Genomic DNA, 22,947 nt, shown 5'->3' on the forward strand with positions numbered 1-22,947 from the left:
AAAAATAATTTGATATGATATTTAAAGTAAAAAACTGATACATGTAAGAATAAGATTACACTTCATAGCATGCAACAGATGCATGAACAGAAATCTAGTTCAGGTAATGCAGTAAGGTACTGGATGACTATACTAATTTTAATAAGACTTTTAAGTGGTATTAGGGCTTAATATAGTGCAAGTTTAAATGAAATTAAGTTAAATTAGTAATCTGTATTCATTTTAAGATGGGGTGGTGGTAGAAGGAGCTGTGTAATAAGAAATAAGATTTTATGACAAATTCAGATTTAATATTAAAAAGAAAATTCTAGACAGGAAGTTCCTATGGCCCACATAATAAAGGCACTTTAAATCCTGCCTCCATGGTTAGAGATGGACATTCAAAAAGCCTGAGCCTGAATTGATTCAGTCCTTGCAGGTTAGTCTAACTTGCAGAGAGTGAACCAGTTTGCAAATGGATAGACATTTGGCACATGCCTGCAGTGGCTCGACAGACATGTGGGGGCGCTAGAGCAGCCCTTCACTTCCACAGGGAAGCTAAGCTGAGGAGTGGGGGCATAGCCAGGCCCTGGCAAGCCTGTCCCAGTGACTCCCTGACAGCCAGGAGTAATTTGGGCACACAGGGATGGCCGGCCCCAGAACGGAACTCTTCCCACTCCTCCTTCTCCTCCACCACCACCATGGGGCTGGGAGGGGAGCAGGGGTTCTTCTCCCTCCTCTTCCCCCTCTGTGAGGCTGCCTGGCCCCAGAGGGTGACTCTTCCCCTGCTTTCCCCCATCACTGCAGGGTGGGGAGAGAGGGCTCTATGGGATGCTTCCCATCCCCGGGGGGGACTCTTCCCCCTGCTACTCTGCTCCCCAGGTGAGGGGGAAGGTCTGTTCCATGCTGGGGGAAACTCTTCCCTCTCCTCCTCCCCCCAGAGGGGCAGCAGGAGCATGGAGCTCAGCTGAGTAGGGTGTGGGGACCCCTACACACTCCCCCGTGGTCTGCAGCCCCCTGGGGTCTCCAGTTCTGCACTCAGTGGGAAAGCCCAGTGCTGGACTGCGCATGGAAGCAGAGGGTGGGGCTCCCTTCACTCTCACCAGAGTGCAAGACCTGCACAGAGGGCAGTGGGGGAAGCAGCTGGCTCTAGTGCAGGGCTTCCCTCACTGCAGGCTCAGGCAGTACAGCTGCAGGCTCAGGGAGGCAGGCTACACTCCCCCTCCCCGCTGTGCAGCACTGGCCGAAGCTGCACCTGCACCAGGAACGAGCACTCTGACATCCCCGCCTGCTGCTGTTGTAAGGCAACAGGGGGCTGCATGCCATGGGGGAAGTGCATGGGGGTTCCTACACCTCCCCCATTTGCTCACCCTGCCCAACTGAACTCTACACTCCCACTGCCCCTCTAGGGGGAGAAAAGGGAGGGGGAGGAGTTTCCCCCAGCATGGAACAGAGCCTCTGCCCCCACTCTGGGGCGGGGCAGCATCACATGGAGTGCTGCGCCAGCAGCGGGGCAAATGGAGGAGAAGGAGAAAGAGTCCCCATCCACAGTGTCCCTCCCCACCCTGGAAGGAGGAGGAGGAGGGGGAAGAGTCCCCCCCAGCAGGGAAAAGAGCTCCACTCCTAACCCTGTGGGACAACCTAACCAGCATGGTCCCATTGAAGTGAAGGGGCCAGGGAGAAGGGTTAATTCCTTCCCCCATCCCTTCTTTGCAGCTGGGGTCTGCCAGCTCCACAGGCCACCACTGCAGTCCACAGCTCCCCAGCAGACAGGCTGACCGTGGCTGCAATGGGGAAAAGGGGAAGGAGGGAAGAAATGACGCCCTCCATGTCCACTTCGCCTTAACAAGCCCACGCCAGCTGGTGTCTCTGCTAGGGCCAGTCCCTGCTCTGGCTGTGGAGCAGAGAGCCCTGCCCAGCCTAAACAACATTCTGAGAGCGTCTGGTTTATCTTAAATCAACAAGGGGTCTGGGACAGAGATTGCATAAGCTGGTTTGAGCCAAAACAATTAAGTCTGATACTATATTCAACCAGGTTTATCTCAAACTGGTTTTAGCCATTTTGAAACTGGTTTATGTGTACTGAATGCATATTCTGTTTCAGGTTTAAACCAGTTTCTGAACACTTAAACCGGTTTGTGTATAATGTCTGCCCCTAGCCCATCTGGGCAGTCCATCAACAGAAATAGCGAGGCTTCCAAAAAAATGATAAATTTGCATGGGTAAGAGGGAAATATACTGTAGCTATTTGACTAAGAACATATATACTAAAAATAGAATTAATGAGAGAAGGAATACAGAGAGAATTAATGAGAGCATGAAGATATAAGAAACCAGCAGCAGATAAATGAATTGTCTCGAGTTGCAGCAAGGGAAGTTTAGGTTAGATATTAGGAAAATATCTTTCACTAGGGGGCTAGTAAAGCACTAGAACAGGTTACTAAGAGAGGTTGTGGAATTTTTATCCTTGGAGGTTTTTAAGGTCCATTTAAGGCTTGGCTAGACAAAGCTTTGGCTAGGATGGTCTAGTTAGGGATGGTCCTGCTTTGAGCACAGGGTTAGACTTGATGACCTCCTGAGGTCCCTTCCAACCCTAATTTTTTATGATTCTATTAATTTAATTAAAATCAAAGTTAAATTAAATCTTATCTATACTCAGACAAAAGTTCCCCCTGTTTGTTATTAAGTATTCGCTTGTGCAAGACTGGACCAAAGTTCTATAAAGGCAGTTACCAAAAAGAAAGTGGTTGCAAACAAAAAATCAGATTTTGCTGAGCAGCATTCTTTTGGCAACAAGAATGGGGATTTGCCAATTTATGCATATAGCAAAGATTAAATGCTATGAAGATACTACTTATGCAGACTGTTCCTTGTTGGCATACCCATCCTATATAACGGAAAATCAGTACAGCTTTAGCTAATCAGTTATCCCATGGAGGCTGCGTGTGGGTAGACCCTATTTGATGAGAAAAGAAATGCCTACGCACTGACATACACTGGAGAACAAGATTTGGAGAGTTCCTTTGTTCAATTTTAGTTTCAAATAATTTAGTTCATTATAGAACCACTGATTAAATTCATTATGCACACAAGATCACAAAATAATGTAGCAAATAAATACATTCTGCTCTGAAGTCCTGTATCAATGAACAAAATGGGCAGCTGACCACCACAAACCTGCATTAGAGAGTCTCCTAGATTTACATTTATATGGAGAAAAGAAAAATAACTTCATCGTTTACAGGCATGGAGTTAGACAATATAGGTTTTAATCTTGTTCTGTCTATATAATCTTCGCTAATCGACCTGTAAAATGGGAAGAACAGTATGCTATATACACTGTAACATGGTTTAGTGAGCTCAGATGGAAAATATTATAGAAAAGCACAGTGAAATTTGTGTTGAATCTGTTTTTAAGGATGGAGTAAAATGGGACTCCAAAATCTTCTATATTTTTATAGACTTAAAAATGCCATCTGAGAATTTACACCAATATTCTTTGATCTGGGTCAGAGGACTGGTTCAAAAGATTTGTTTTGGAATATTTTATTTTCAATTCTGTGGCGATCTGGACCTGGGGAGGCGGGAGGGTTTCAGCTTCTCTTTAGCACCCCATACTGAAAAGACAAATCTGGTGTCAGATAACTAGGTATTTATGACCTCCCCAGTCTGTAGGAACTGGAGCTGTTGACTCTAAGGAAGGCCAGCTAGGAGGGTAAACAATAATGCACAACAACTCCCATCTAACAAACCATTCTAATTATATTTCAAGCTATGTTTAGAAATTAGAAAGAAAAAGGAAGGAAAGAAATGGGACAGCAGTGCAATTTAAATGAGCCGTAAGTTTGACCCTCATTAATTTCAGTGAAGGTAAAAGAGCCAAGGAAGGCTGGCCATGCATTTCTTAATACAAATTTTGCTCCAAACATTTAGATCTGCAAGAAAGTCCATGGCTTCAACAGCCACTATGTTGCATTGAGGCAGCACTCCACAAAATGTGAGGAAGACTTCTCAAATCAGGCAAAAAAAAGGCATCATTATGGACTGATATCCTCAAACAGCTGCAGCAAATATAGAACAAAATCATTTTTGTTAATTTTATGAGTGGATTAGAGGTAGAAGATGTTCTCTGTTGGATTAAATAGGGGTATCTTCAATGGATCTGATCTAATTCACACTACAAGACAATACAACTTTAAGTATAGAACCAGGATCCACAAAAGATTCTTTGACCTCAAATCCCATTCCCATAAACTGATTTCCTCCTGTTTTATGAAGGGACTCTACTTCTGTCTGCATTCCATTAAATCCCTTCAATATTTCCAAAATAAATTCCTTGTTATATTACTTGTTCTGGGGACTATTTTCACATCTAGGAACCAGGAACTCAAAGAAAGAAGCCTTACTGAACTGGAAATGCATGCTGTATAAATTCTGAATCTAGTTGCATTAAAAACTGTCTATTTTTAAAAGACAGACTTTATTGACAGGTACAGCCATTGTACAGATAGTGACTAATGTAAAAATTGGAGTGGATTTTCTTCATGAAAGAAGCAAACAAATATATGTTCCTAAGAGGTTTTATACATTGCTTATCTCTAGAATCAGCATTGATGGGGAGGTGATACATACCACATCAAGTCTGCAGTAAGTACTTTGGCTAACTTCCCACTTATTTCAATTTCATTCTTTGTTTAACTGAGACTTAGAGAAGAGACAACTATCTGGTTGGTTTTCAGCAAGATAAAATCCTTTTGCTGGCATGTACACTGCTAGAATTCCTGACTTAAAAAGGCATGCATTCAAGCAGTCCCATAAAAACTGGAAGTGTGTATTCTACGACCTTATTCATTATAGACACAGAGATTATTACAAATGGTTTAAGCTTTGAATAGCGTTACCTATAATAACCAGGCATCACAATATGCACGCCTGCACTTGGCTGACAGATGTTTGCTACTTCCTGATCATCCATTTTGCGCACAGAGTCTGTGAAAGGTCCCGTAGCATTGATAACACACTTGGCTTTGACATCAAATTCCTGCCCTGTGAAAGAAAACAGCATCAATCACATACCCCATTTGCTTCCCTGCTTGCTGACGCTCTGGATTATTAATCCATCTATGAACTTAACCCATTATAAAAATACACTGCAACATTCCAAAGGACCTGAACAGCTGGAATTATTAAAACACTAATGAAGAGATTTGAGGATTTTTTTCTTCTTTAACTGGTGAAAAAGAAAAGAAAGAAAGAAATATATATCAAAGTCACCCTGACAGACAAAAAGGAGAGTACTAGATTGTTTTTACACTTTAGTTAATTGAACTCTTATTTAAGAGCAAATCACGGGAAAACTGGTGACACTGCAGTCTGAACTCACAAAGCTGGTAAATAGTGTTATTAATGTACAGCATCTTACAGTGCTAGCTCTGCTTGACAGAGGGTTTAGATGTGAAGCCTAGTCTACCCTGCCAATGTACTAGAATTGGAATGAAACCCTGACAGAAGTTAAAGATGATTGACATTAATGACATGTCACTGCACTCTGGAAACATGCCTCTTTTGGCAGCTAATTGATATTTACAAATATAGGGTCCCCTTCTCTTTTTAATTTCCCCGTTTCTTCAAGGAAAACAGAATGCATCTGTTAAAGGATGAAGAACAGCTTCTAAGTAAATCTATGAAAAATGGCTAATAGGGAAAATTTTCAGTTTCTTTCAGAGAATGTGCTGAAGAACACATATATTTGAAAAGTCACCTCCACACAATGAACTATGATCTGAGTAAGATTATAAAAGGTATTTATTAGGAATAGTTTGGCCACACTGTAAATATCTCCAACATTGCAATCTACACACCTGTTAAAACATCCCTGCAATGTGCGCCACAGACACGCTCCTTCCCGCTCTTTGGATCTGTCTTCTTCAGCAAGTGCACCACTTCAGTGTAATTGGCTGTGGCAGCACCATACCTGGCAGCAGTGAGGGCAATGGCAAGGTTCATTCGTGCATCATTGTGTTGTCCTGCAGCAGGGGACAGAATCAAAAGGAAGGACATGAGTCACCTCAAGCCAGTGACTTGTGGTATGGAAGTGTGTCAGAACCGATCTGTCACATCTGTCCCTGTCACACTGAATATACATGATGGTTGGTCAGGTCTAACAAGAATTATTTAAAGATATGTTATCTCTTCTAGGTCAGAGCATTGAACTGCTATTTTAACTAGAAAAAAATGTTACGTTGTTTACTGTACACGAATTTATAAATACAAGAGTATTGCCCATACAGAATCATCCTGATAAACCTACTATGAACGCTAATTGTTTATTTCATCTCAGAAACTGAGGTATACACCAATCACTTTTCTCTTTATTTATTTATTTTTGCAGACATCTTCTAATTTTGATACTGTAGCAAGACACCATCTTTAGAGTGTTACTTTTTGACAGCCCCCTGGTATTAATTAACAATTTCTATTAGTACAGGCATTACATGACATTCAAAATCCGAGAAAAGCTCTCTCACAGATTTGTGAGCTAAACCATCAGTTTTCTACAAACAGACATTTATTTTATGCACACTTGCAGTTCACAATTAATAACATACAGCAGGAAAGCATCACAAAAAAGAAATAAGCAGAACAAGATTTAATTAATGAATTACTCTTAACATATATCATTAAAGATTTATTACTGAAACCCCTTCGTTAAAAAGAATGAAGAGAGGGTGGAGGAAGCATGAGGAGAAGATGATTAATTACTTTAAAATACTGGCATCACCTGAGACTTTTTCTATTTATTATTGCCACTGAAGTTAAAATCCTGGATGTTGGCTGGGAAGAATTACTCTATATTGAAGGGGCCAGGTTCTGTGCATCCTGAATAATTAATTTACAAAGGGCTAAACTTCTTGAGGTATGGTTCACGTTTCCATGTGCTGAGATCAGTTCTATCAAGATAATACTGATAAAGCGATGAATTTGTAATGGATATTGTTGTTGATTTATGTTGCCAGCATACCAAACACTGAGTATAAATGGTTTATGTAAAGTTTGGTGCTTCTGATTCTGTCTGCACAATGTTGAACCACCCTGCAAGTAATCTGTTCCAAGCTAAAAGGGCAAAGTTATAAAGATAGGATCAATGACTTTCAGGGCTCTGCTGTCCCACCCCCAAAACTTATTATAAGCACAGCTGAAATGATGCAGTGCAAGCAATCCTAAACTATTTAAAAAAAATTAAATTCTGTGAACACGAAAAGAATAAAATGGCAAACTGTTTCTCAGAAAACAAACAGCAACTGAGTCAAAGTAACCAAAACAATGCCACAGAAAGAGAACAGCTAAATAGAAATAGAATAGAATAGAATAGAATAGAATAGAATAGTTAAAAAAAACCTAAGAATAGAGCAATTGAACAAGATATTAAAAGACATAGGCTTGCCGTGTGAAGATGCTCAAAGCAAGATAATTATCTAACAAAAATGAGGAAGGAATAGGGTACTCTGTGATGCAAGCAACAAACTAGATGAACCACTAGAGGCCTACATTACACTTAGCAATGTTCATGGAATTGAAAACACACTCAACAGCTCAGCTACTGTTCAACATGTTGAAAGCTAGGGACAGAAGTTATACATAAACCAGTTTACGTCATCAGAAACTGGTTTAAACCTGTAACAGAACAGAAGTTCAGTACACATAAACCAGTTTCAAAATGTCTGAAACTGGTTTAAGATAAACCTGGTTGAATGGAGTATCAGACTTAACTGACTTGGAGCAAATCAGGTTATGAGACTTCTGTCCCAGACCCTCCTTGTTCAAGTTAAATCACAGTCCCCCAGCATCCCAGCATGCCTTCCAGCTCTGGGCTGGGCTGTGCTGTCTGCTCCAGCAGAGAAGGGTCATGGAGTGGGGGGAGAGGAACGGGGAGAGGCAGGGACTGCACCCCCTAAGGGCCAGGGGAGGGAGGTTAAACTCTCCTATCCCCAAGTACAGAGACGCCCTGCCCTGCTAAAAACTTACTGCTGGCTGTGACTGTGGACTCCAAATCACAGAGGCATCTGGAAGCAGGAATAGGAAGCGATGAGCAACCCTGCAGAGTCCTGCTGCTGTAATTCTGGACCGCAAATCCTAGAGACCTGAGGGGCAGCAGAAAGAGAAAGCAAGCACACAGCCTATGCCAGAGAGCTATGCTCTGGTGCCCCTCCGTTTCTGGCCTGAACCACTGCAGGCATGCAGCTGCATTTCCTGAATCAAAACCAAATGTCTGTCCAGTTGTTTCTCAGTTTAATCTCTGCATTTTAGGCTAACCAGCAAAGACTGAATAGATTCAGCCTCAGCCTTTTTGACTGTCTACACTTAGCCTTAGAGACCTTGAGAAGACTATCTGCTCTGTTTTCTGCATGGCAACAAACTGTCCAAAGCCAGGGATGTTAGACCTTAAAGAGCTTAAGTAATCTAAATGGTAATTCTAAAAAAGTGGCAGAGATATTAAACTCTTCTGGAGCCACTCTACTTCTCTCTTATACTTTGTTTTGGAGAACATAAAAATGTCTTGCTCTATGAGCTTCCTCCAAAAAGAAAATATGAAATGTCTTCTAGGCTGCCTAAGAAGGCTGAAAACGTCTATAGGATGCAAATTTATAGAGCAGAAAGGTCACCCTTTTATCAAAGCCAATAAAAAGTAAAAGAAAGACTCAAACCCAGCACAGCAGAGACATTTAGAATTGACCGGGATTTGGATTATGAATGAGAACAGTATCTGCCCAGCTCCAAACACGATGTTAAGGACTTGGAGCCAAGTAGAGAAGGCAGGCTACAACTAACATTTTTTTATAAGACCATAGCAACAGAACACATGAGCATGGATGTTTATTTAAAAGTTCTGAAACTGCTTCTTAAAATGCATTACTTGGTTGGTTTAGCTCCTTACCAAGTGTCCAAGAGTTAAATCATTGGGCTTGCCTTCATCGCTTTCTCATTTGTCCCTGAAAGAGACCCCTCAGCCAGCCACTACCATATCTTCATGCTTAGCATGAATGGATTCTCCTTGCTGACTTGAAGAACGGACTCATTCATCAAGAATCTGCATAACGTAGGGCTATAGACAATACTTGGTTTGCTTCACTGAGAGAGATCTTTACATAAATCTGGGAAGACTGCATTTCCACAGGATTCCCATCTTATTTACTTGCCTAAACACAGAGTAAATGAATGGCAGAAATACTACCAAAGCATATAAAGTCTGTAAAAGTAATCAAAAAAAATTCAAAGTACCAATATCCCTTAACTGTTCTATAATTTAGGAGCAAAGTCTAAGGGTGCTAAGCACCTCTGTAAAACCTGTATTTCCTACCCATCTTCAACACACATTCCAGAAGCAAGAAGTAGGCAGGAGTTCATTTCAGGTTTTGACTTTTTTCTAGCAATCTGTCTGAACTGATATTGAATGCATTTACCAGCGTGTAAGGTGGGCAGGGAAATAAGGAGTTCCAGGTGTACTCATGTAAAATACCCATTATATTTATAATGCAATGGCTAGCAATTATTATAACCCCAGAATACCTGATTCTTGCTCAGATGCTAGGTAAATATGATAAAGATTGGTGGAGGGGGAGGGAGGAATCTTTAAAGTAGTTATTGCATCACCAGTAATACATACCACCTCTTAAACCAGATCAGCCTACTCTTCCTAAGGGAGTTAGTACAGCAATGGCTGGAACTAGGTATAAAATGCGTTGCTGTAAGGCAAACTTCCTCGGCTTTCAATGTAATTTGAACAGAGAGGGCCAGAAACAACCCTTATATTACTCTGTTTAGTCTAATACAGTAAGAAGGGAGAAATTTACATGTGAATTCCAGAAGTATGTAATTGGACTTCAGCATCACTCTGCAATGAGTTTGCATTTCCTGTATTCTCTTCTATATAGATGCAATCCTACTTTCAGATCTGACTTTGAGCAAATTAAAAAAATCTTCACTTGAAACTGCCTTGTTTATTTGTAAGTTCTGCCTTGTTTCAGACAAGGAACCCACAAACCTGAATTTGGCACTTGTTTAAAGCAAAGTCAGAATAGTACTAGAGTAACTAGTTTTTTAATGCTATCTATTGATTAGGCAATGCCCCCCTCTCTGCTTCCCTCCCTGTACATCCCAGAAAACTCAATTCAAATAACGAAAAAGATAATGGAGATATGATCTGGTACACTAGAAATTATGAAAGTTCTTTGAGGGAGAATTTTTTCTTCTCTCTCTTTTGGCCAAGCCTGTATTACAGATTTCTGAAGACACTGTTATTCCAGTCCGCAACATGAAGAAGTTGATCCCTGACCAATAGAAATGTGCCAGCATGTGCCCCAAGTGTACATGCAGTTTTACTGGCAAAACTGCACATTTACCAGTACATCTTGGAGGAGTATTTTTACTTTCCTGCTCCAAAGACTTCAGTCAGTGCCAGCATAACATGTCAGCATCATCTGAAATGGGGTATGTCTTGCATAGAAACAGGATAGATTTGTTATTATTCAAATTAACTTCTTGGGGGGAAGGGGCACACATAAAGAAGGTCCAACTGTTCATGCTCAGAAACACCAAAAATCGAAAGACCAAAATTAGTTTACTTCAAAAACATCATACCAGGTTTAAAGTTCTATTAGCTAGCACATTTTGTGAACAGGATAGTGGATGACATGCATAAAAAAAACAAATTCACATCTCCCCCACAAGAACAAATCTGTTTTTAAACTTTCAGCAGTCATACTTATGAAGCTGTCCAACTTTGTGCACATTTTATACACTTCTGGATTAATTAAAATAATTATAGCAAATCAGCAAGCATGTTAGAATCAAATTTGGTAGGGAGGAGGGGGGCAAGATAAATTAATTCACTGTACTCATTTGCTTTACCAGGTCTTGTGCTTCTCATCTGGATGAGCCTTCTAGAATTGTACCATGGCAAATAATTACTTTTACTATTAAATATACAAAACACACAATATAAATACAAGCATGGCATGCAGCTTGCATCACTGATGCAAAGCTTCTCTCCTTTACCTGTCCTTTTCATTACCACAAGCTTTTGTTTCTGTGATTTTTTTAGCCAGAGTTTCAATTAAATATTTACTCTTCGAATAATTAGTAATTAAAGTCAAATTCTATACTTTGGTGTAATACAAGATTTTGCCATGTCTAGATTTCCAACAGTTGAACAAGGATCCCATATGGTTAATGATTTTATAGATCCTATCATTTGAAGTCTGAGAGACAGTGGGGAAGCTAGAAGAATTTCCATATTCAGGGCGCTGAATTGTCTTTTAAAAAGCTACAGCAAAGTCAATTTGACTGAATTTACTGAAATTATACTGCAATTACCTTACAAATCTCAAGCTTTATAAGCAATTATCCATCGTGATTTTCAGATGAAATAGCAGTCGCATATTTCATATTTTATTTCTTGTATAGTCTCCTTCTTTCTGCTCTTCATATTGTACAATTCAGAGGGGTCAAAGTACATTTTGGGCAATAAGGAGGAGCTGCTATAAAGGAAAGTTTCATTTTTTACTTTTGAGTCAAGGATAAATAACTGGATTTAAAAAAGATCGTTACCTATTTTGATGCTTACATGATAATCATCGCTGTAGTGTCAGAGGATGCTACAATATCATAACCTGATTATGTTGCTGATGAGTTAATGTTTTAACTCATTTAAACAATTTATCTTTGTGGACTTGAAATTCTCTGTCTTTCCTTGTTTCCCTTCTTTTCATCATTTTTCAGCTAAACACTGGCGTCTAAATTTGTCAGCTCCTCCAATCACAAGTTACTTGCTTCCATATATAATTTTCTTCAGAGTTCATATATAATGCTTTATTGACCCACATACAACTGACAGGGCTAGGCGACTCCTAGGAAAGACAAGACAGTTGTGTCAAATGGCAAGTCTATAAGCATATGACTGTCCATAGAATATATATGCTTACGATGGCTCCCATGCAAACCCGCTGGCTCTTGTATCAGTCTCCATGTTAAAAAGGAAAAACTCAATAAAAAGAATAGCGTTTTCAATGCAGTTGGACTTGCACTACATACAGCTGAGGACTGCAATGATTACTTCTTGTCCCTTCAGTGACAACTCGTCTATTAAACCCTGAATGTCTTTCAGTGTTTGGAAGATAATTTAAAAATAAGAAAAGAGAACTGTCTAAGTAACTTGGTGTCTCTTCAACTAGAGAAGGAGGAATGGAATCAGCTGCCTAAGAACTGACAACAGCTAACCTAAGGTCATAGTTTCATAGTTTCTAGGGTTGGACGGGACCTTAGTAGATCATCTAGTCCGACCCCCTGCCATAGCAGGAAAGCGTACTGGGGTCAAGCAACCCCAGCAAGGTGTACATCTAGCCTCCTCTTAAAGACCCCCAGGGTAGGGGCCAGCACCACTTCTCTCGAAGTTGGTTCCAGATCCTAGCTGCCCTGACTGTGAAGCAGCACCTCCTGATACCTAGCCTAAATCTACCCTCTGCCAGCTTGTGACTGTTATTCCTGGTCACTCCTGGTAGTGCTGGGGGGAACAGGGACTTCCCCAATGCCTGCTGGTCCCCCCCCGACTAGTTTGTAACTGACCACTAGATCCCCTCCTCAGCCTTCTCCTGTGGAGGCTGAACAGGTTCAGGTCCCGTAGCCTCTCCTCGTAGGGCCTGCCCTGCTGCCCCCTGATCATGCGAGAGGCCCTCCTCTGGACCCTATGTTTTCCACATCCCTCTTGAAGTGCAGCGCCCAGAACTGGACGCAGTACTCCAGTTGCGGCCTGACCAGTGCCGCACAGAGGGGGAGGAACACCTCCTTGGACCTGCTTGAGATGCATCTGTGGATGTATGACAAGGTGTGGTTGGCCTTCCTGACTGCATCCCCACGCTGCCGGCCCATGTTCATCTTGGCATCAATGATGACTCCAAGATCCTTTTCTGCCTCTGTACTGACGAGAAGGGAGTTCCCCAGCTTGTAGGTATGGTGCTGATTCTTCCTCCCCAGATGCATCACCTTGCACTTGTCGGTGTTGAATCCCATCCTGTTCTTATCCGCCTGTTTCCCCTGTTGAATCCCCTGTAACCTGTTTAGGTCTAATTGCAGCCTATTCCTCCCTTCTAGCGTGCCCACATCCCTCCCACATCTTCGTGTCATCAGCAAATTTGAACAGGGTGCTATTTACCCCCTCATCCAAGTTACTGATGAAGATGTTGAGCAGTGTGGGCCTGAGGACCGAGCCCTGGGGGACCCCACTGCCTACATCCCTCCAGGTCAATAAAGTAGGTATTTATTAGTAGGGCATTTGTCCCTACCTGATGTCCATTGCCCTGTAATACTCATTACTTCTTTATTTCTGTCACTTCACAGGGCTACAATTTTGGATTATTCATTTTTTGAGATTTCAAAAATTAGCTAAGGCCTGATCTGCTCCACAGGTGATCAGAATGATCCAGCACTTTTATGTAGCTGCTAAACATTAGTTGTCCATCCAACAGATGTACTAAGTTTTCTTTGCTATCTGTTTTACCATAATTGTAAGATGAAAAAGAAAGAAACAATTAACTAATTTGTTTTCCAACTATCCTTATTAAAAAGCACAGCACAGCAATCGTTCCGTTGACTATGTTGTTACCAAGTGATAAGCTGGCAATCAACGGGTATGACAGTTTAGTTTACCATGCAAGGTGAAATCTTCAAAATCTCTCAGCTCTAACTTTGAAATCAGTGGAAACTTTCCCGGGGGCTTCAATGGGAGCAGGTACACCAAACTAAGTGCTTTAGAAAATCCTACTCAAATATTTAAATTGATACCAAAGCATTTTGAAACCAATAGTAATGCCACTTTATCGGTGGTGGGCATTTCTGTAGTTTGCAAAAACTCTCTTTTCATTTCCTTAGCAACTGCTATATTTTCTCCAGATTCCGTTCATCTTTGAAGAGCATGCGCCATTTCTAGAAAATGAATCGCCCCATGAAGCAAGCACAACATGCACGTAATTATGTTTTCACCTGCCATGAATTGCAGCCAGTACAGCAGTGGCCAAAGACCAAAGAATGTAGAAGTTTGTTGGAGGACAGATTTAACTGCAGTTTGTTTGCAGACTAAGGGATAGGAAAGAAGGTTTCAGCAAGAAGTCAGTAACAATGTCTTCCACTTGTTCTGATATCTGCTGATTTTATTCTGACCTTTATTTAAAATCCTGGAAAGAAAACCTGATCAGCTAACAGTAGCACAAGCTCTTTGTTTTTTCACTCTTAAAGAATTTGATTGGAGCAGAACGTCACATTAATATATTGCTACAGGGTATTTCAGAACTGCAGTAAAGTACCCACATCACTACCCCCTTTAACTCTACTCCTTTTTCAAAGAACAAGGCTAATGAGTAAACTGCTTTTTAAATGGAACAGAATAATTCTTTGGGTAAAACCAACCAGATTTGGAGAAGCAAAAATAAGAACATTTGCTATAGCAGAAAGGTTGCCACTAAATCCTCCTACAAATCAAAATCCGCCTGTTCACTAAGAGCAGCAAAGGCATGCTTTCAAAGGTTGAAGGAATGCTCTGCCCATACATTGTGATTGGTACAGGAAAACAATGCAAAGTAGGGCTGTGGAAAATTTCGACGGATGCTTTGTTTTGAAGGTGTTTCGACGTGTTTTGTGCTCGAAACATCAAAACCAAAATGAAATGCGAGGCTTTGAAAAAAAACGGGGGCACTCAAAAAGTTTTTAAAATTTCAAAGAGTTTTGAAGTCAGATTTGCAGGAAAAGAGGAACTAAGGAGATGGAGGGGAAAGAGGGAGGAGGGACTGCTCTGATACTGACATCTGTAGCTGGCCAGTGACTGTGATTCTTCCCTGAGGTGCCTTCCAATCCCAGTGTTCTGGGGGAGGACATAGAAGGAGCGTAAAAGCATTGTTTGAAATGAGCTTTGTCAGCTGTGCCTTTGTTACTGAGCTGTGCCCTCCAACAGGATCAGGAAAGCTCTCACTTCCTACTTGCTAGTCTGTTCCTAGCAAGTGGGATCCAATCCTTTCTGAAATACCCTAGTACCCTTTCCCAATCCATTTCCTTCAATTTACTCCTCCCCAAAAATCCTCTTTTTGTTTTTGTTATTCTCTGTAATTCTTTCTCCATATAAAATAAATCTGTTTTCCCTGACAGGAAAGCACAACATATATTACAGAACATATATTTATATATTATATAAATACATACATTACATTACAGAAACATACAGATTTTCCAGCACACCAAACATGAAGTATGCTGGAAAGACATGTGGCCGCTCTTCTGGCCAGAAACGAAGAGGGGGCAGAGGGGGAGCTCTAAGTACCTCCCCTTTCCCCCACTGTAGACACAGCCTCTTTCCAACAACTAGCAGCCATGCCGTTTCTGCTGCTAGTGACACCAAGGAGATAGGAGCAGTGTCTGCATCTCTTCCAATAACACCTGCCATAATAACAACAATCCTGAACACCACCACCATGACAACAACAAGCAACACCAGCATTACACTCTCCTTCACCCCAATTTCAATTCCCAGCCTGAGCCTTCCAGTGCCAGAGGAAGAGCTGAAGCTGGAGCTAGATCTGAGTGCCACAGCTAGGGAAATTCTGGGGAAGGAGGGTGAATCATTTGAGTTTGTGGTCCACATCCCTCAGGTTTCCCCTACAGCGGGGTGGGCAAAATGCGGCCCACCAAGCCATTCTATCCAGCCCGCAGGGTCCCTAAACAATTTAGAAAATTAATATTTATCTGCTCCTGGCTGCCTATCATGTGGCCCTCCATGGCTTGCCAAAACTCAGTAAGTGGCCCTCCACCCAAAATAATTGCCCGCCCCAGCCTTAAGGCCAGGTCTCCTTCCCCAGAAGGCACTTGGGAAGAGGTTGAGGTAGGGGTTGTAGAGGCAAGTGGCTCAGGTGAGTCCATTCCTCCTGTTGCTGTGCACCTTGAAGCATCTACTTAGAGCGGGTCTCAGCAAGGGGTCCAAAAACCTACAGGGTTTAGTGGGGTCCATTAAGACCATGACTGAGCTGAAGCTTGGGGGCAGCCTCCCTATCTGTTATCTTTTCCAACATAACATGGTGGCAGGCAAGAAGAGAAGGTGCCTGCAGGCACAGTCACAGGGCCCTGGGGTATCAGGGCCATCTCTAGGGACCCTACTCCATGACAAAGTACAGCTTCCCAGAAACCCCTGCACTTAACTCCTTGAAAGCTGGCAGGCTTCCTGGCCTCAGGTGGGGATAGCAGCCCTGCTGTTTTCATCCATATCAGGCAAGAGATGACAAAGTTTTAGGTTTTTTCGTGAATCCCCATTATAGCTTATGGGCAAAATGCCAAAACACATATGAACAGCATCGAAACAGCGAAACAGTTTAAGCTAAACAAGACGAAACAGTGCTTCAGAACATCAAAATGTAACATTGTCCCTTTGAAATAGCAAATCTGAAATTGAAACAAAAAGGCCAACTGTACCTTGTCATGCATCCACAGATGAATTTCAAGCAGGTCAAAAGAGGTGATCCTCCCCCTCTATGCGGCACTGGTCAGGCCGCAGTTGGAGTACTGCGTCCAGTTCTGGGCGCCGCACTTCAAGAGGGATGTGGACAACATCGAGAGGGTCCAGAGGAGGGCCGCTCACACGATCAGGGGACAGCAGGGCAGGCCCTATGAGGAGAGGCTATGGGACCTGAACCTGTTCAGCCTCCACAAGAGAAGGCTGCGGGGGATCTTGTGGCCTGTTATAAACTAGTCGGGGGGGGATCAGCAGGCATTGGGGGAGTCACTGTTCCCCTGAGCACCGCCAGGAGTGACCAGGAATAATGGTCACAAGCTGGCAGAGGGTAGGTTTAGGTTAGACATCAGGAGGGGCTACTTCACAGTCAGGGCAGCTAGGGTCTGGAACCAACTTCCAAGGGATGTGGTGCAGGCTCCTACCCTGGGGGGTTTTAAGAGGAGGTTAGATGAACACCTTGCTGGGGTCGTTTGACCCCAGTACTCTTTCCTGCCATGGCAGGGGGTCGGACTAGATGATCTGTTCAGGTCCCTTCCGACCCTGGAAACTATGAAACTATGCTGCCGTTTTGCACAGCCCTAATACTCAGACAGACAGACAGACAGACAGAAAAAGAGGGTTTTGCCTTCTTCCAGAGTGCTTGGAGGGATACAAAGGTCCCCAGGGAAATAAAGTGCATGTCAAATGTAAGGAAAAGCTACTTTTAGGTACATTCTCTGTCCACCTTCCCTCCCCAGGCTAATTTCCACAGCCAATTTAAAAGATACTTCATGTAAGGATAACTTTGGCTCCACACCTTGTACCACTGGAGAGTGTTTTATTTAAATCAGAAATGGGAGGCTTACAAAGATATATTCATTCATTCATTTGCTTTATATGACACCCTTCCTGATAAATGCTCAGGGCACCTTGTAGTGGTGGAACAGAATAACTTATAAAACAGGAGAAGAAACAAGAGAACAGAACAATGTAAAAGGTAACTAGAATCATTCTAATATTTTAAAAGCCTAAGTCTGTCTGTCTGTCACACTTTATTTGCAATCTGATTGGCTGACAGACAGCCAAATCAGAGTGCAAAGAAGTGTTCCGACAGAAAGCAGCCCACCACTATGATGGTGGGGACACAGGGGTTGGAGCGGGAGCAACAGAGCAGAAGGAGAGGGCAAGGTCAGCCCTCCTCCCTGCAGATAACATGGATCTACTCACCTCCTGCCACAGCAGCCCAGCTTCTCCTCCCCCCACCCCCCGGGCCACTCCTCCCCTGAATTGGCCCCGGCCTTGGCCCACTCCTCCTTTGCCCCCGACACTGCAGTGGGGAGGGGGGGGAACAGGCCCAGACCCCAAGCAGCAGGAGGGAAGAGGGAATGGGCCCAGATGTGGGGTGGGGAGCTGGGGATCCGTCTCAGCCAGCTCCCCACCCCCATCATCCTTGATGGGCAATTGGCTAGTATCAACATAAAACAGAACCCCCCTCCCAAACAATATCCCAGCCTAGCTTTGTTTGCTGGACACCTGCCCATTTAAATAGGAAGGTCTTACAACACTTCCACAAGATGTCCAGGCTCGGGGTCTGGAGGGCCTTAGGTGGAAGAGACTTTCAGAGCTTAGGAACAAATTGATGACAACAACCTCTCATGCCCTTTTACCCAGAGGAGTTGGCATTGATGGTTACAAGGGGCTGCTTTCAGCTGAACTTAGGGAACAGGATGGGGCATAAGAGAGAAGGCAGTCCCACATTACACTATTTTAGATGAATATTTCTGAAATGTTTGCCAAAACTTTGCCATCAGGATAGGTCTGAATGGAAAGTTTCAGATACTGAGGCACATAAGCAACTGAAAGTCAGGGTGGATTTGAGGTGGAGTACAAAAGATAAATATTAGGAAACCCTTTTTTTTTTTTTTTAGATTTTCTCATTGGTTTTGTACCAGTGAATGGAATCCTACTTGACAACTGCCAGTGATGCATTAGACTATGAAAAATATCTGCCATTACAAGGCATTTACTAAACAACAACCACATTGTGAATCTAAGAATCCTGGTTAGTCCTTGCATCAGATGATGTCTATGCACCATGATGAGAGTTGTGGCCGACAGAGGAAGACTACTTTCTTTGATTACTCCACACTAATAGAGACCCTACACAAAAATTTCTCATCCAGGACTCTCCAGTTAGCTTGAGGATTTGTGTTTTATAACTCTAGTTTTATCCTAAAAAAAAATGTTTTGTTGTGGAACATATGCCCTTGATCTCAAAAACTACTGTTTGCCAACTTGAATCCTTTAGGGAAGTCACAAAGACTATAACTGCCTCAAATACACATAATAACTAAACAATGATATTGCAATTGTGATGTTTAGGTCTGAATACCACATTTATCCATCCAAATCCAATACAATATTGAATTTTAGATAACCTTCCAATAATTAGATTCCAGACATGGAAAATTAAAAATCTGTTATCATTCTCCACGTCTAGAATCTAATTATTAGGGCTAGGTACAGACAGTCAAAAAGCCCGAAGCTGAATTGATTCAGTCTTTGCAGACTAGTCTAAGCTGCAAAGATTGAACCAATAAGCAAATGAATAAACACCCACTTTTGATTCAGGAAATGTAGCCACATGCCTGCAGTGGTTCAAGCCAGAAGCCAGCCAGAGGGTGCTAGAGCACAGCTCTCTGGCATGTAGCCAGCATGGACTGTGTGTTTGCTTCCTCTTCCTGCTGAGGTCTCTAGGATTTGCAGTCCATACTCACAGCAGCAGGTTGCTCATCACTTCCTTTCCCTGCTTCCAGGTGCCTCTGGGATTTGTAGTCCACAGTCGCAGCCAGCAATAAGCAAGCAGGGGAAGACAACTCTACTAGGCGGAGGGAGGGGAGTTTAACCCCCCTCCGCAGCCCCAGACCTCAGCCAGAGTTTGCCTGGGGGTGCCAGTGAGCCATCCAGTGAGGTCAGTGAGCCAGCCCTCACTGCTCCAGCTAGGGAGCAGAGGGGTAGGGCCAGCCCTGCTCTCTGGAGCAGACAGTACGACCCAGCCCAAGGATGAAAAGCATGCTGGGATGCTGGGGGACTGTGATTTAACTTGAACCAGGAAGGGGTCTGGGACAGAAGTTTCATAAACTGGTTTGACCTAAATCAGTTAAGTCTGATATTACATTCAACCAGGTTTGTCTTAAACCAGTTTCAGCTATTTTGAAACTGCTTTATGTGCACTGAACTTCTTTTCTGTTACATGTTTAAACCAGTCTATGTGTAACTTTTGTCCCTAGGCTAGCCTAGAGGGTCATCTTAAGTTTGCCTCTTTCACTGCTGTACTGGGGGAAAGCAGCAGCAGGGAGGCATCCAGCATTGGGAGGAGGCAACCCGACCCCTGCCCCTTGTGACTGCTCTCTCACCACCTACCTTCCCCCTGTTGCCTGGCTGCCTTCCCCCCAACACTTGCTTCTTTACCTGCCCCCACCTTCTGCTTTTTTGAGCTGACCCAGCAAGGCAAGGCAACCCAGAGCTGGCCCTGCCCAACACTTCAAGCAGCAGCAATGCAAGAAGCCCAACTCAGCTAGGGACAGTGGCAGCAGCATGGGTCACGAGCAGCTCTGTAGCTTCACCTATGGCTGTGTCACCTGAGAGTTGAAGCTCTAGAGCTGGGAGCAGTGGGGATTAGTTGTGTGGGGAGCTGCATGCAGATTCTTCCTTCCCTGCCCAGCTTCCTGCTAGCAAGGGAGATATGGGGGAGGGGAGCCAAGCAGCGAGCAGATGCAGGAAGGAGGAAACTGCAAGCCAGTAATGTCCCTGCCCCAGCCAGGCTTCCTGAATGGTTGAGATGGGCAATTATCACTACTCCCAGATGGAGCGGTCTAATACTTGATCCTAAGACAAGGCCCTCTCCCCCACCCCTCAAGATGAAAGGGAAAGAAAATTTCATCTTGGAAGTTAGTAAGTCTAGTGATAAAAATTTCCTGCTTTAGTGTATAAGCTGGTCATTGCAGAAGTCAAGATAGGTCTCTTCTTCCTTCAGTCAATATACAACAAACTTCAAATACAGACATGTCATTAGGAGTATGGACTTCACCTTACAAGGAGCATCAAACATTGCCTATTTTCAGAGGCTGTAAAGTAATGATTGATACAGTTTGACATATGAGAACCTATGTTACAACACAGGAGATTTGACATTGCTACTTTTGGAATTAAAAGCACTGCAAAACTCAAATGTTCCAATGCATTTACAATGCCTCGTGGCCACAGGTAACAGCCATGCCAAGTCCTTTTTCAAGTTTAGGTTGCAACAATCAGTTGAAACACTTGAGAATTGGCCTTCAATCTGAATGTAAATGAAGCTCTGAGATTTACAGTGTTCCCCTTTCCGCCCTCCCACCCCTCCTCCCTGAGTGCTAGGAGAGCCACCTGAATTCAGCCAGCTCTATCACATATGACACCTTCAATAGGGAAATTACTCAAAAGCCTATGACTAATCAAATTAAACTAGATATTCTGACAGTCCTAAGATGTATTGATAGAAAATCAAAATGTACTGCATGTGGAAATGGCAAAAGAGTATTTTCAAGGGCATTACTGTGTGGATGTACTGAACCGTTACAAAGAAAACAGTTATGCATTTGAGGTACCTGAAAAGCTTTTCTGGGTTGATCTACACAGATCAAGATCTGAAATCTTATCATACTAGAAGTTCACAGCTCATAATTAGAAATTCTGCATTATCTTGTCACTAGTCAAATCAGGCCTATTGCTTCCTATTTTTACATGTATTAATATCACACTTGCAAATTTATTCACAGCATTAAAAGCAATTTGAAAAGGATACTGAAATTGCTCCTCAAGTTCAATAATTAAGAATCAAATTAAGTGGATTCAAATGGTTCCAAACTTCATAAGAAAGCAGATTAGTCAATTCTATTCCATGCAGAGGTATGTGAAATGAATTCAGCATTAAACATCAACACCAGGTCAATGAGACATATGGTTAGTGGCTCAAATTCTGACCTAACCCTCTACTGCATACAACTGTACTGAAAAAAGACAAAGCAAAAACAAAACAATTAATGGGGTTTCTGAGACCTGCTTTATCATTACATCAGATCTTTATAACAGTTACATCAAATCTTTCATGCTACAGAAAGAACAATTTTTAGGGATATTAAGGATCTGAGTGGATTCTACATCTGTTAGGAAAGTGATACACAAATCAGTTCTAGTGAAATATGGACCAGATGTCAGGGATATAAGTGCAAGGATAAAAGGTGTGCTTTTACAATTGAAAGTATTACTCAGAGCTCCAAAATCAGGTAAAGAAATATACAGCGTCAGTCACCATCCTAGAAAAAGATTCCTCAGTTTAAACCCATTCTGTTCTCAGACCCAGATATTTTGGCAGATTAATCTTTGTATGAGTCAGATGCAGAAGTTTAATACAAATCTCAAGCCATTTAAAATAGCTACTGAATGACTACTTCAAATTTAAATATACTCCTGCTGCTTTCTTTCTTAGCCCTATTCTAGACTAAGAGAAGTCCTTTAGTTTCTCCCACTACTCAGCAACCTCCACCTGGGTGCTTCAACACTACTGCTCATTAGGACTATTGGCAAGTGAATTTTGCCTTCATTACCCAACAGTTAATTAAGATCTACCATCTATTCACCAATAAATACTAGAGTCATCACTAACCCTAATAAATATTTCTCTGGAGAGAGAATGACAAAAGGCCACCTAGGATAATTTATTATTTTAAATATCCACTGTAAGTTATTAGGAAAGCTTAAGGTATTTAAGGCAGCTGAGTCTATTCTCATATAAAGGAAAGATTAAAGGAATTAAGGAAGATGGAACCAAGAAAATTGCTCATGTGGCTAAAGAATTCAAATAAAAAAAACCACATTGCTATAAAAATTCAGAAACAAAGTTTAGCCAGTTGTTCAATTCATGCTGTATTTTAAGCAAAGTAATCAACAAAAACACAGCAAGGATGACCACAAAATTCTGATGAATCCTAAAAGTATTTTCCATCTCTAATCAGGTTTATTGCTAAACAGAAATACTAGAAATGTGTCACTGTATCCTGGCAAAAGGGTCTACACGTGTTACGGTAGAAATCTGGAACAAGTACTATCAACATGCATTTCCAGTTGTGAGGACTCCATAATACTGGAGAGCTTTGCCACAATAAATTCCTTGATTTGTAGTGAAAGGAAGGCATGCCAAGCTGAAGAATTTAAGGTTTATTTTTTTAAATGGTTTATCTTGTTCCCCCCTTCTTTTGTATCAGCCTTCAAATTGCCAAAATCTTATTACCGTGTCAGTACAAAGAAAAGCACAGTGTTAAAATGCAACCAAACACTGTCACTGCCAGTCACTATGAACTGTGCTAAAATATCATTAAAAATGTCACTGAAGGTCTGTTGTGGCCTTG

At 42.3% G+C, this 22,947-nt stretch overlaps 1 protein-coding gene across 6 annotated transcripts in view; it reads right to left on the reverse strand.

Moving 5' to 3' along the window:
• GPD2 (glycerol-3-phosphate dehydrogenase 2) overlaps positions 1 to 22,947 on the reverse strand; it is a 288,808-nt gene that overhangs the window by 187,711 nt on the left and 78,150 nt on the right. For all 6 annotated transcript variants that reach the window (XR_016442086.1, XR_016442088.1, XR_016442087.1 and 3 more), the window contains 2 exons: positions 5,841 to 6,005; positions 4,881 to 5,025 (listed from right to left, as the gene is read on the reverse strand). Coding sequence is in view for 3 of the 6 variants with exons in the window: in XM_090045692.1 (XP_089901818.1) it covers positions 4,881 to 5,025; positions 5,841 to 6,005 (310 nt within the window). In the remaining 3 variants the exon portion in view is untranslated. The remainder of the gene's footprint in view (positions 1 to 4,880; positions 5,026 to 5,840; positions 6,006 to 22,947) is intronic.

The sequence above is a fragment of the Crocodylus siamensis genome, chromosome 4 (assembly GCF_052110815.1).
Source record: "Crocodylus siamensis isolate JL-2025a chromosome 4, ASM5211081v1, whole genome shotgun sequence".
NCBI classification, from domain to species: domain Eukaryota; kingdom Metazoa; phylum Chordata; order Crocodylia; family Crocodylidae; genus Crocodylus; species Crocodylus siamensis.